Source organism: Chaetodon trifascialis, chromosome 24 (genome assembly GCF_039877785.1).
Source record: "Chaetodon trifascialis isolate fChaTrf1 chromosome 24, fChaTrf1.hap1, whole genome shotgun sequence".
Lineage (NCBI taxonomy): Eukaryota > Metazoa > Chordata > Actinopteri > Chaetodontiformes > Chaetodontidae > Chaetodon > Chaetodon trifascialis.
This window is the reverse complement of record NC_092079.1, coordinates 11,810,894-11,823,758: the sequence shown is the minus strand read 5'-3', so window position 1 is coordinate 11,823,758 and position 12,865 is coordinate 11,810,894. Positions and strand designations below refer to the sequence as shown.

Genomic DNA, 12,865 nt, shown 5'->3' with positions numbered 1-12,865 from the left:
ATGTCACAGCGACTCATTGAGTTATTAGAATTTATAGGGTAATCCTGACATCTAGTGGACAGATGACACAACTGCAGCTTGTCATTTTGTATTTAATTTCTAGCAGCGGTTTCATTTCAGCTGTCTGTTATTTGTTTACCAGATATGCCTGTATTAAAATCACTTTTTTTTATGTAAAACACAGCAGAGACAAGGCGACACTGTTACACGTGTTTGGTATTATTCTGCTTATCTTAATGTTTCTTTCAAACATAGCAACAGGTGGTCGTTAGATAACTGTGGGCTCAAAAGATAATAAAAAAAAACCCCAGAAAGAAATATGACATATTTCTAATTTCTTCCATCACTTTCCTCTAAATTTAGCCATCTGTAAAGTTCGAGTTAGTGAGCTAATTCAGTAAAAAAGGATTCTTGACAAGCAGGCTAACCAAAATACCTTCATACAGTATGAGAAACACAAGGCAAGGGAGGTGGTGGAGGAGGAGGAGGAGGAGGAGGAGGAGGAGGAGGAGGAGGAGGAGGAGGAGGAGGAGGAGGAGGAGGAGGAGGAGGAGGAGACCGAACTGGGTCCAATTAATTGGGTAGGAGGAGCTGTGCGACTGGCGGATGACATGCAGGTAAGGACGGACCGTTTTCATTGGAACGCACGATATTAACAATCAATTATTTACACGTTAAAGCACAAAATCCACTTCTGGTGCTGTGACAGATAAATGTATGCAGTTTCCTAACAGGACGCAGGGAGGCAGCGCAGATCTGTCGGCAGGCATATTCATTTTACAGCGCTATCAGTGAAGGTACCTTACGAAGACGCTCGCACGCCAAACTCTATTCTTAATTGTGCAAATTAAATGTTTTCATATCGGCAAAGCATAGCTATTCACTCCGCAAGGGATATTTTAATGAAGATAAGCTGGTTGACAATTCGGCATACAAATGGTTAACTGGTTTTTAGAAACAGTGAACAAATTGGACTCTACAAATCCCTGCAGAATGGCATTGGGGACGGCAAAGGGGGAGACTGAGATGAGATGCATGTGCATGTGAAGCTGTATGTGCTGTGTGATGTGAGTGCATGCTGCTGTGAAGACATGCTTCTGTTTTAAGCCCCTGGTTTGCATAATGTGGTATTTGACCTGCAGATAATGCTGAGATTTTGGAATCAGGTTTGGAGGGATGATGATGATGAAGAGAACATTATGTGAACAGGGGTGTTTGCCCCCCCAGTTCTGGTCCACTTTTTAAAAAACACAAGAGCAAATATTGGCTGTGGTGGGAACTTGAAGTTGAAACTGAAATTAAGATTTAGGGGCTTTCCGTGGAAAACACACAAACCGTTGACTCGTTCCCATGTGCTCTAGAAATCCCTTCGGCCACATCTGTAAACTTGGCTGTTAGAGGTGTCACATTGTGTTGCGTGTGGGACAAGTCTTGGTCTTTATTTAGCCTGGCATATACCACCACATCACAAGATCTCTGTTCATATGACTAAGGGCATGCTGCTCTATTGTCAAAGCAATGAAAGGAGCCACTGTGAGGGGACCTGTAATTGGGTGGGGGGAATTGGATAAATTTGCTCTGATTGTTCTCCCAGAGGTCATCAGGTGTGCGTGCTATCTGTGTGAGAAAGTCAGTTTTTGAAGACCAGGTCAGATATTTATGGACACACTCCTCACATGCAAGAAAACAGCTTAAAACACTGAACTTTGACACCATGCCCGTTCCTCCTGTCATGTATGTCTCTCAACAGCATTGTGTTATTTATCATCACAATCCAACAGGTTGACCTGAGTTGACCACACACGTCCAAACGCTGGGCTAAACCGCTGCGCAGCTCAATTTAAAGCAAGGGTAAAATTAGCATCACTAATGTCGTTAACACCACTGAGGACAGACGTGTGTGTTTGGTGCACAGAGGCATGGATGTTGTTATGTGTTACGCAATTGCAAAAGTACCTTCACTGCCGTCCCGTGTGTGTCTCTTCCTTCCTCCCCTCTCTCTCTCTGTACACTGCTGACCAAATTAAATGGACAGTCCGTTAGCCTCTTTCGCTTCTCATTATTCCTGCTGTGCACTCTCTCCCCAGTCTGCTGCTCAAGTACGGTCATGGTTCAGTTTTGTTTTTTTAAGATCTACTCTTATATTTGTCCTTTCAGTAATAGCTGCTGTGTGTGCTCTTGCAGGAGCTGTGAAGCACATGCAAAGAGGAGAGTCTGCTGAGGTTTGGTGTCCAGGGGCGAGGATGGGAGAGCAGCTGTCGGTACCAGACGACCTGGAGCAAACGCTGGAGGTGCTGTCAACAGTTAGTGGTAGGGGTCCCTGTCTTGTGTGTCTGTTTAGGGTCCTCTGTACTCATATGGTGTAAGGGATGCATGAACTCTTGGCCTGCATTGTTCTGAGGTAGAGTTTTCATTTACACCTGACACTGAAATGAGCCTCTGGTGCACACATTATGCTTAAACTCGACGTATTTACTCTTCTCCGTTGCAGCAGGTGTTCGAGTTATTCCATCTGAGTGTAAGAGCTGCTTATCACAAGTGATTTAATACAGATAAATTTGCATGTCCTGTAAGGGCTGACGCGTGTTTATGCATAGGTCGCAAGTACTGTGTTTCATTTGATGAGTTAAATGGGGCAAAATGAATTCAAGGGAAAATGATGCCATGCTGCAAATATCAGGTCGCTTTTGATTTTGAATCTGTGTTTTTGAATTTTAGGTTTTTCAGTTGCTTTTTCTCTCAAAATCTGAATAAGTTCACGTGATTCCCCCGTTTCTCGACCTCCTCCACACACAGACTTTGTCCAATTAGTAGGAGTCACTAGTGCAGCGACAAGGAGATAATACTCACTTCGCTCTGAGATCCCAGTCAGCCGTGATAGATTGGGAGAGTCGATCAATAGGGACTGAACGCAGGCCTTAGCTGTGTGTAGCAGCTTTGGCTGGAGAAATCGCTGTAAAGCTGGAAAAAAACGCATTGCAGGACATATTTTCATGTGGTCTTGTGTTGACTTTGTCAAACTATACAGCTCAATGCTAAAGGTAAAACGCATTGTTGTTTGAAAGACAGATACAAATGGTATTAATTATTATAAATCACTTCAAGAAAGCAGTTGGAGGATGAGCTTCACTGAGAATAAGCAGGAATAACTCAGTTTTGAAGCCGTGTCAGAGCAGGAGGCCGTAGGTTTGGATCTCTCGGGGTGTGACTCTTCTCCTTGATTGATTACTAAATCTAATTGTGCAAAATGGCACATAATGCAACGGGCATGACCATGTCTGCCGGCTGCCCTTTGAGGTTTAACTCGGGAATGCCTGTGTGATTGTGCGATGATGAATTAGATGACATAAAGATAATGTGAGACCTGAAAGGATGGCACCAGTTTCATTTTAGGTTTCTCCCCCTTTTTGCCACAAATGCCCCAAAAGCGCCCCATTTGGTTGCCGCTATCGAGGCCAATGAGACACTTATTGTAGCTTCTGACATGTGGCAGAGTGTTTTCGAGTGACAGGAGAATTAAAAGCACTGACCGTCATATCAATCACTCAGCTGCTCACTCACTGCTGATTTATTACTGCCTCTAACTTAAATTCAGTGAGTTATCAGTGATTTACTGTTCATATCACACTGGCAAGTACAAGATGATCATTCATGGGGCTTAAGTAAGGTCACCACGGGGGAAACAAGTAGCAGTTTTGTTTCTCTGGCGTAAATAGTTCATTAGTTTCTATGATTGTTGTTGCCAAGTTTCAGATCTCTAAATTTGTGCCCACGTTTGCTCTCCCTCAGTGAAGGCAGTCCCTCCGATGAAGTGAAACCAAGTGGCACTTCAGCCTGATTATCAGGTTCGAGTTCTCTGGTTTTCTGATACTCAGCTTGTTAATTTGGCCGCACATTCACTCATCATCTCAGATGTGAACAGGCCTCTCAGATATGTCTCTGTCCATACATAACGCTGCAGTCGCTTTGACATTTCCAGTGTCAAAGCCTATAGAAACAGGCAAATTTTGCATGCAGTGTTTGTTCTTGGGAGCCTTGTGTGGCTTTTCGGATCATGTGCTCGTGAATTACTTATGCGCACACACAGAAAAACACACATTGTTGATACCAGTTTAATAGATTACTCCTCTTTCTGCTCAGACTTGTGAAATCAGGCTCAAGTTTATGTGCTTTTCAGCTGGAAAACCAAAAAAATGAAGGCGACAGAATCTGTTTTTAGAGTACTTTTGAACCCTGGTGAAAAGTCCAAATCTGTCCTCAGTTGTGACATGGGACAACACACACACGCACACACACACGCACACAGACGCAAGTCAGTGTAATTAGTTGTAGGGGGGTTTGTGTCACAGCCCACCCTCCACCCCTCTCTTCCTGCGATAAACACAGAGCAGACATTAAGTGAGATAAACAATCACACATTCACAAGAACAAACCCGGCAGCTTCATCAAGGAGGAGGAGGAGGAGGAGGAGGAGGAGAAGAGACAGGCGGCTCCAACAAGCTCATAGACATACTGTAGCATGAAGCCGACTCTGATGTGACAATGTCTCTTTTGGAGTTAATTCAAGAGGGCCAAGAGGTTTTGAGCGGACTGCTTCACAATCTGTTCGTGTCTATCAGTCTGTTGACCCGACACGCAGACAGCAGGAGCCGCGAGCCGACCTGGAGAACAGGTTAGTGTTTGTTTTCCGCGCACCCATTGGAGGAGCGCAGGTGTGCGTTTTGTGTTACGCGTACGTCTCTCACAGTAGCTGCACATCCATGTTATAAGAGCCTGTGGTGTCTGTTATTTAGATCAATATGGCAGGATGACAGGACAGGATTTCCCGTCACCACGGGGAGATTCCTCCTGCTTTGCTTCTCCCTTCATTATTCTAACATACTCGAAAAACCTCACTATTTAGCTTCCTGCTGATGCTTCAGTGTGTCTGTGGGAGTTTGGGTGACCTCGGATTTGACCAAAGGCACCGCAGAGGGGAACAGCCATGAATGCATTGACCTTAAAAAAGCGGTTTTCTGCATCTTAATTCAACAATTAAGGCCCTTTTTAAGGTGCAAATTCAGAAAATCTTTATGCAGAGGCCCCACTTTCTTCCATCTGCACATTATCTGTCTGAAAATATCACATTTAACAAACTCTTAACTGGAAAATCCCCATCATCCTCAGCAGTAGCTGTCACTTTTTGCAGAGCAAGCCCCCTGACTATAGCCATTGTGAGTGACAAATTGATAATTAACCACGTGTCTGCCCTCTTGTTGGATAGTTGAGGGGCAGATAAGCAGGCAGACAAACAGAAAGTCAAAGAAAGTGATTCGGGGGAGAAGCAGACTGGTGGACGTTTATCATGCCAGGCAGCATTTGCTGTGTCCGTCGACCAGCAGAAAGGAAACAGAATCACAAACGCACGCAGACTTACAGACAAGGTGAGTCCTCTTATTGTATGGAGTTGTTATTCTACTTCTGGAAGCCTGTTGAGTAGGATAGACAAGAAGCAGGCACATTTCCACTGATCTGACACTTCGTAAAAGGGTCATTTCAGGGTTACATGTGAGGTCAGGTTTAAAAGGTCAGGTTTAAAACACGCCATAGTCACGCGGCACAGCCTAATCAATATTTGTCCACATCAGCAACTTTCTCACAGGGCCAGAAACCAGACAGGTCAGGGGAGCAATCTTGGTTTGTAGACATTAGATTAGGTTTATTTTGCGCTTGAGCTTTTCCGTTCAAACAATAAAATCGCTTCAGGCTCTTTATCCGATATTCAGTGAAGATATCTGACTCACAACATGCTGCTGAGGCTGAGAGTTAAAGCTACGAGCTTTAGCTCTGAGTAGCATGTGATTGTAGCTAAAGCAGCACAATCGGCAGCAAAATATTGGCATTATCAGTGTTATGGTCCAAATACAGGCAAGCGGGAGTGTTTGTGTGGTTGCAGGTAAAAGCCTTTCTTCAGTTTAAGAGTGAAGAAGCAGCTTAGGTCTGTGCTGCAGGAGTCACGCTGGCAATCAGCTCCCGGATGGACTATGAACTCTTTAAAGGGTAATTCCAGTATCTTTAAACCTGGACTGATAGGTGCAGGCGCCTCTGCTGTTAAAGTACATCCACCGAGTGCTTGCTTTTGCCACTGACAAGCTCAAAGTATGTAAAAACAGAGTTGAAAACTACCTGAATTACCCTTTAATTTATGTAACTTTTATGTTCACCAGTGCTCTCAAATCTGCAGATTTTACGACATCTGTTCACGTCCACGCTGACACCTGTTCGAGCCCGTCGCACGCCCCCGTTAAAGAAAAAGAAGGCTCTTTATGTGACAGCATCTGTGCCAAAACTGCAAGCCATTAAAAATGCAAAATACTGTCAGTTGTGCTCTGGTATCAGTTCTGCTCTTTGTCAGATACGCTGTACAGATACAGATATACTGATATACTGTAGGCATACTGATTCCCACGGCAGAGGGAGGGGCAGAGCAAAGACGAGTGATGTAATCCCTCAAGAAACTTTGACAGGTGTGCGTGCGTGTGTGTGTGTGTGTGTGTGCAAGAGAGAGGCAGATGGGGAGGGTTTTGGAAATACAAACGAAGTGAGCAGGATGAGGTGGGTGGTGCTCTCCTCTCTACCTGTGGACATGAAGACGGTAAGGGAGGAAGAGGGGAGCAGGCAGAGGCACGGGATGAAGGAATGCACGGGAAAAGAGGGTTATGGAGGAGCGAGGTTTGTCTGCATCTCACTGGAGGAGATGAAGAGCTACTACAGATACACCCAGTGCTGTGAGCAGCTGCACCGTGAGTTTTGGAGGGATGTGTGTGTTGATTGTGGTGTTTGAGTTCATGTCCAGTGTCTCGTTTCACATTCGATTTGAACGAAGCGCTATGAGTGATGTCCACAATCTGCGAATGCCGCTTTTTCTCTTAGTTGTGCCTGTTTGCCACATGATGATCACATGCACTTTTCCATCCTACCAGCCTCTGTTCCTATGAAAAGTCGTCCCTACACAAGCTTAAAAAATTGGGGGTCAGTGCACTGCAGACTAACTATCAAAGTCTGGTCCTAAATCAAGCTGTGTGCTCGTGCACAGCTGTTAATTTTCCCAGCTGTTTCAACCACGTCTGTATAAACTGGGCTTTGCTGGTCAAGTGCATAATGTGTCCATAGCCACTCTTTATCCGTGTGACCAGGAGTTAGATATAAAGTAATATAGCGTATTCCTGCATCCTTATTTACTCAAGGTGGTTCGACAGAAGGTGACCAGACTATCTGACAGCCCGTGTGTGTATGTGTGTCTGTGACAGATAGAGGAGGAAAGGTGTGTGTGTGTGCGTGTATTAACAAAAGACTGCTTAATATTTGTACACCATTAACCATGCAGACTCATGGGCGTTTGTGTGCACGTGAGCACTGAAGGATGGTTTTTACATCTTGGTGCCCATCAGTGATGGTTCAGGTCTATTCTGGTCTGCTTTCCTGTGGGCTTTGGTCTGTATTTAGAGACGATATGTGTATTTTTAGCAGGAGCTATTCTAGAGAGGCTGCGTCAGGGAGACAGGTGCTGTGTTTTTTGCTCTTGATCTTATTTTCCTGCTGACTGTCGGCCATGTTTCCATCACTTGTTTGTTTGGGGATATAAAACGTAGATGCTAAGACATGAGGTGAGACATATTTGGAGATCTTCTTCTCTGGACAGGTCTTTGTTGTGATAGGTTTAAACTTAAGTTTAAATTACGCTGCTAAAGTCTGGTAATTCATCAAAATTAATGCAGTATTTGTGAAAAACGCACCACCAAAACTGCATGAGAGTCAGCTGCTGCTTCCTGTGGTGTTCCCCTGAATGATGATCCATCGTGACAGATGCCAGCCCTCCCTCTAAATGACATTACTTCCTCATTCATGAGTATTCACATGATTTTGCAGTCTGTTTCCCATCATTTTAACCGTCTTTCCCATAATATCCCTCTCTCTCTGATTTATTTGACACCAGGTGACTTCTTGAAGTGAAGTCCCGGGTCTTCATCTGAATTCTTGGCGTGTGTGACCCTGACCCTTCCACTCATGCTCCTCTTCTTCAAGTTCATTGTCTTTACTGCGAGCAGGGAAAATGATCTCAAACGGTTTCCTATTTCAGAGACATGAAGTCTCATGATAGTCAAAAACGGCTGAAATCTGATTTATCACTTTGAATTTTCCTACAGGAAGAAATGCAAACGTGGATTTTTGCAGATTAATTAATCACACCTTGTTCTCTTCTCCTACTTATCCTTAACTGGTTCGGCCTGTGACTCACTTCTCTATTGGTGTCTTCCTGTTTACGCTCCAGCCGGCCAATAGCGTTTGATCCTGGAGCGGAAGGAGTCAATAGGGTTTTTGTCCCTGCCGACACAGACATGGGGGGCAAGTCTCGAATAGATAATTCAGCTGGGGGTTATTCTCGCTGTAGTCTGCACCACATCCCTCATACATGCACATGCAGGCACAAACAGGTCTCCTTTACATCCTTTAGACACACTGAAGTCTGCTCTGCATCCCACAGATGCTCGTTCACACGTCACAAAGTATTTTTAAGTCAAAGTTGATTTTCGAGGCTTTGCATGCGCCACATTTACTGATGCACTTACACACACCTGCGTTTCTTCCCTCGCATGAAAATGACCTGAAGTCAGTGTCATATGAGCCGCTGTGCGTCTGTATGATGACTTTCATAAGAGAAGTTTGAAGCTCACATCATAATGAAACTCATCATGTGACGAGGTGGAATTTTACAAACTAATAAATGTCTTCACCTGGATCAAAAGTAGATTAAAGTTTGAAAAGACTTGAGGTCATCAGAAATGATCATTCCTATCATATACTGTAAATAACTGGAAAATAGATCCATAGATTGTGATTTATTTCTCATAACTTTCATTTTTTATCAGGAAAGGCTGCGACTCGTATCAAATAGGTCATTGCAAATGTGAAAATAGAGTCAAAATGTGATCCATCAGACAGTTCAGTTCAGTTCAGCCAGATTATCTAAACCTCTTTATTTTGAGGTTAAACTGAAAATGAGTGTTGCATAATAATAAAACACTGATTCCTCATTATACCAGAAAGCTGTGTGCTGACAACAGCGAGTACAGTAGGTCAGATTACGCAGGAAGTCGGTCTGTAGACTGATGGATGTTTGAAACAGGCTGCGGTTGCAAAATAAAAAGACAAAAATCACCCCCCAAAAAAGGGAAAACGACTGGTGATGAGCTCAGTCAGAGGCTGAGAGCTGATGTATTCGTCCAATCATCCAAATTTTCAGCTGACAGTTGGGAAATATAAGAATGATGTCCACCGGAAATGCGCTGATCTGTCACAATAAACTAGAACTGTTAACATTAATCTGTAATTCAGTTAAAATGTGAGTGTTGAGGGTGGAAGTGTAAACCTGCTGCCACTGGGTGAAGCCGGCTGCTGTCGGGGCTGTTTCAGGATAAATCGGCAGAGACAGGAAATGAACCATTATAAACCCTCTGCTGCTTCCTCTCTCACAGCCAGCATGCTCTATCATCTAAATCTGAGGTTAGGTAAACACACACAGGCAGGCCTGCAGTCTGACACCACGCTAACAGACCGCCATTTTTTTAAAATCCCGGCGGCTCAAACTCACTTGAATCCCTTCATTTGTTGATAATCTTACCTCGATTTGGCGCTAATCTAATTCTTAACCTCACACTTTCTAGAATTTATACCACTGTGACGTCACTTTATTTTAGTAAACGTTTGTCTTAAAATTCCACTGGTGGCTGGATGGATGACGGATTCAGTTCATCTGGGACGGCGCATATTTGCCTTTGCGAGTAAAACTATTGTGCAAGTTAATAAAACGACTCGGCGTGTACTTTATGCTGAGACCGAGGGACCACACAGACAGATTGAGGAAGGGGTTTCCCTGCCTCTGCATGTGTGTTTGTGTGTTTGTTCATGCATGTGAGCACGGATTATCCCCTTTGTGCTGGTCAGCGGTGTCACAGAGGAGGCCTGAAGACGAACGTGATGCTTCTCGATCAGCCTCCTTCTGAGGTGTCATACTGTAATACAGTCCCAACACGACTCGAGAGCATGTCTGTATTAAGTTCAGTGAGGTTTCATAGACTCAGATTGATCTATTTGCTATTAAAAGCTGGCTGACACCAAAGAGGAAGAGAGGGGAAAAAGAGGAAAATGGGTCTCATGGGAAGTTAACTCTTAAAGGGCTACTCCAGCAACTTCGTATTATACTTAGATTAAGTGGGGGGACTTGTGTGGGACACGACAAAAAAAAAAAAAAGTAATGGTCACAATGATTGAGTGTGCTCATCTTACACACACAGGATGTGAAGCGACAGAATGGCAGTTTAAACGTGTGTGTTTTCCTCTGCAGGGCTGCGTTTTGTGAATCGAGCTCCTGAGGGTCTGTTCACATTTTCAGTGTGTGGCACACTGGGTCCCCCTGCTGTCTTCGCTGGCATTGCATGTGTTTGTGTGTGTGTGGGAAAGAGTGTGAGAAAGCAGAGAGAGAGGCCTTCGCTCCCCCTGGCACACGCAGGAGTCCAGTATTCACAGACAGTACACACAGAAATCAAGCTTACCTCACATTAGCCGAATCTGAGCCGCGCTGTCGGTTCACGTCTCTGCCTGCTCGATATTCTACAAAAAAAAAGCCAGACATGAAGTCAGACATTAAAGAAAGACGAAAAACTCAAAAATACTGTCAAATACTTTATAGATTAATATCAATTAATGTAGTTTTGTGACAAAAATTTGATCAGATGAAACCTCATACTTCATGCAGTAGTGACATAAACTCATTTTTAATTTTACTATCGTGACATCTCTCATTACCTGCAGAAACACATCGTGCAGAAGCAGATCTAAACAGCACGACTTAACATAACCAACGAAAAGATTTTAAGATTGGTGTTGACAGCTGTCCCAACTTTATCTGCTTATTTATTTCTGTTTAAAAGGCTGACTGACAGACAGACATCCGCCATAAAAATGGAAATAAACCTTTAAAAACGAATTAGTATTGGCCGAGAGATCCTCTTCGTTTCAGCTAATTTACACCATATTTCATGCTGCTTCATGTACAAAACAAAGAGATGCATTCATGCAGTAATCTAATTTATTAACTCAGTGTCTTTGAACCAGGCTGCAGACAGATTGTGCATGGGAGCGATCATAATTAACAATAATCATTATCATGTTAGTATGTCTTGGGAAGTCAGTGCACATGGTTTTCTGTGTGCATGTTTTGGTTTATCGTTCAGACTTTTTCTTCTGTCCATCAGTGAAAACGGTGTGAAATGTGAAACTGGAGGCGGATCAGCTGAAACTCCGCCTGCTTGCTGGCACACATGAGGAGGGGGGAGGTGTGTGTGTGTGTGTGTGTGTGTGTGTGGGCTGCGCCGTGCAGTGACAGCTCAGTTAGAGGCTGAAGTGCTCGGCCGTGGCGGAATGGGCTGCCTGAGCTTCCACCGTGATGCGCTCTGACAGGATATGTGGCCGTGTGTGAATGTGTTTTAACGGCGTGTGTGTGTGTGCATGTGCATCAGGGGGCATACATGTACCGGCAACAGCATGGCTCTAAACCGAGTGTCTCAACTCTGCCACGATATCACCAGGCTGTGGCTGCAGCTGAAGATGATGACAGGTAGAGTGTGCATGTGACTGTCTGAGTGTGTGATGGGTGTATGAGTGTCACCTGCAGGAATAAGACCATGAGAGGCCTGCAGGTGCTTTCCTGTTCGTGTGTCTGTTATCATGTGCAGCAGCAGACTTTGGCTTCACAGGTTGAGCAGGTGGTAAAACAGAGTCCTGCGTACCTTTTAGAGCTTTAAAGTAGTGGATATTAAACTCCCGTAGCACTACTGAGGCCGCTGAGAGTGAATGACAACACAGCAAATTGTTTATTAGTTAGAGGTTGTTTTTGTCATGGCTGTAGTCAAGACAGAAGGAGTGTCCATGCAGTATTTGTTATTCACAGTGAGTCAACTATGATTCACTCAGTGTAGTTATATCGCTTTGGATTTGAAAAGTTTGAAACAGGAACAGGAAACAATGTAAACCTGCCTCAAAATATCAAATTATTTGCTGAATTTAGGATTCAAAAAGAGAAAAATGTACTTACAGTACAGTATATTTCCACACATCTGTGCATAATACTACAAACTGTGCATGTGATATTAAATAATTTTACACAATGGCCACTGAAAATCCCCCTTTCTGATTGGCTGGAAGGTGACGCAGGTGTTTGTTTGCCATCAGGTCGTTCCCATGTACAATTTGGTGAGGATTAGCCCAGAACCTGAGCCAAAGCTATTCAAGCTAATTATTTAGCTTGTTATAGATATGTTACAAGAAATTACAGTAAGACATAAACTTGAAATAATTTAGTGTAATCATTGCATAGTTTGTCCACCGAGAGCAGCAAAAAGTCTATTTTTCAACTATAAAATGCCTCCCAGTGTGTGTCTTGGTCGCAGTTCTCTGAATGAGTCGAGGGATCTTTATCAAAAAAAATGTGTTTATGTTAAAGCAGAATATCAAAGTCAAGCAGTCAGCAGCAGCATCATGAATCATGTTGAGGGGAATATCTCAGTCTGGCCTCCGCTTGTAAAGATATATTGGACAAAGTGTTGGACGGAGACAAAATCATCAGTGTGTGACGAATCTCTCGTTAGAAGCTTCTGGATGGGTGTGAAACGCTGTGAATGAGCAGGACCTCACTTTGTCATCCACATTGATTTTTTTTCCTCATTACTCAAAGACTCTCTTCCTGCTGAAGGCATTATTATCCATCAGACGGTTACGTAAGCCAATCTGAGGTGGACAGTTTTGTCCTGAGGTCCTGGCTGTGTGC

The 12,865-nt window shown here is 43.8% G+C and overlaps 1 protein-coding gene across 3 annotated transcripts in view; it reads left to right on the top strand.

Annotated features, from left to right (window-relative positions):
* Positions 1–2,078: 2,078 nt before the first annotated feature.
* Positions 2,079–12,865, top strand: part of mcf2la (mcf.2 cell line derived transforming sequence-like a) — a 37,627-nt gene continuing 26,840 nt past the window's right edge. For 2 of the 3 annotated variants that reach the window (XM_070994218.1, XM_070994216.1), the window contains exons 1-2: positions 2,079–2,099; positions 2,185–2,310. In XM_070994218.1, coding sequence (XP_070850319.1) covers positions 2,199–2,310 — 112 coding nt within the window. In that variant the 5' untranslated portion in view covers positions 2,079–2,099; positions 2,185–2,198. Of the gene's footprint in view, positions 2,100–2,184; positions 2,311–11,444; positions 11,657–12,865 lie in introns of those variants that run through there. The other variant, XM_070994217.1, reaches the window with a different exon arrangement.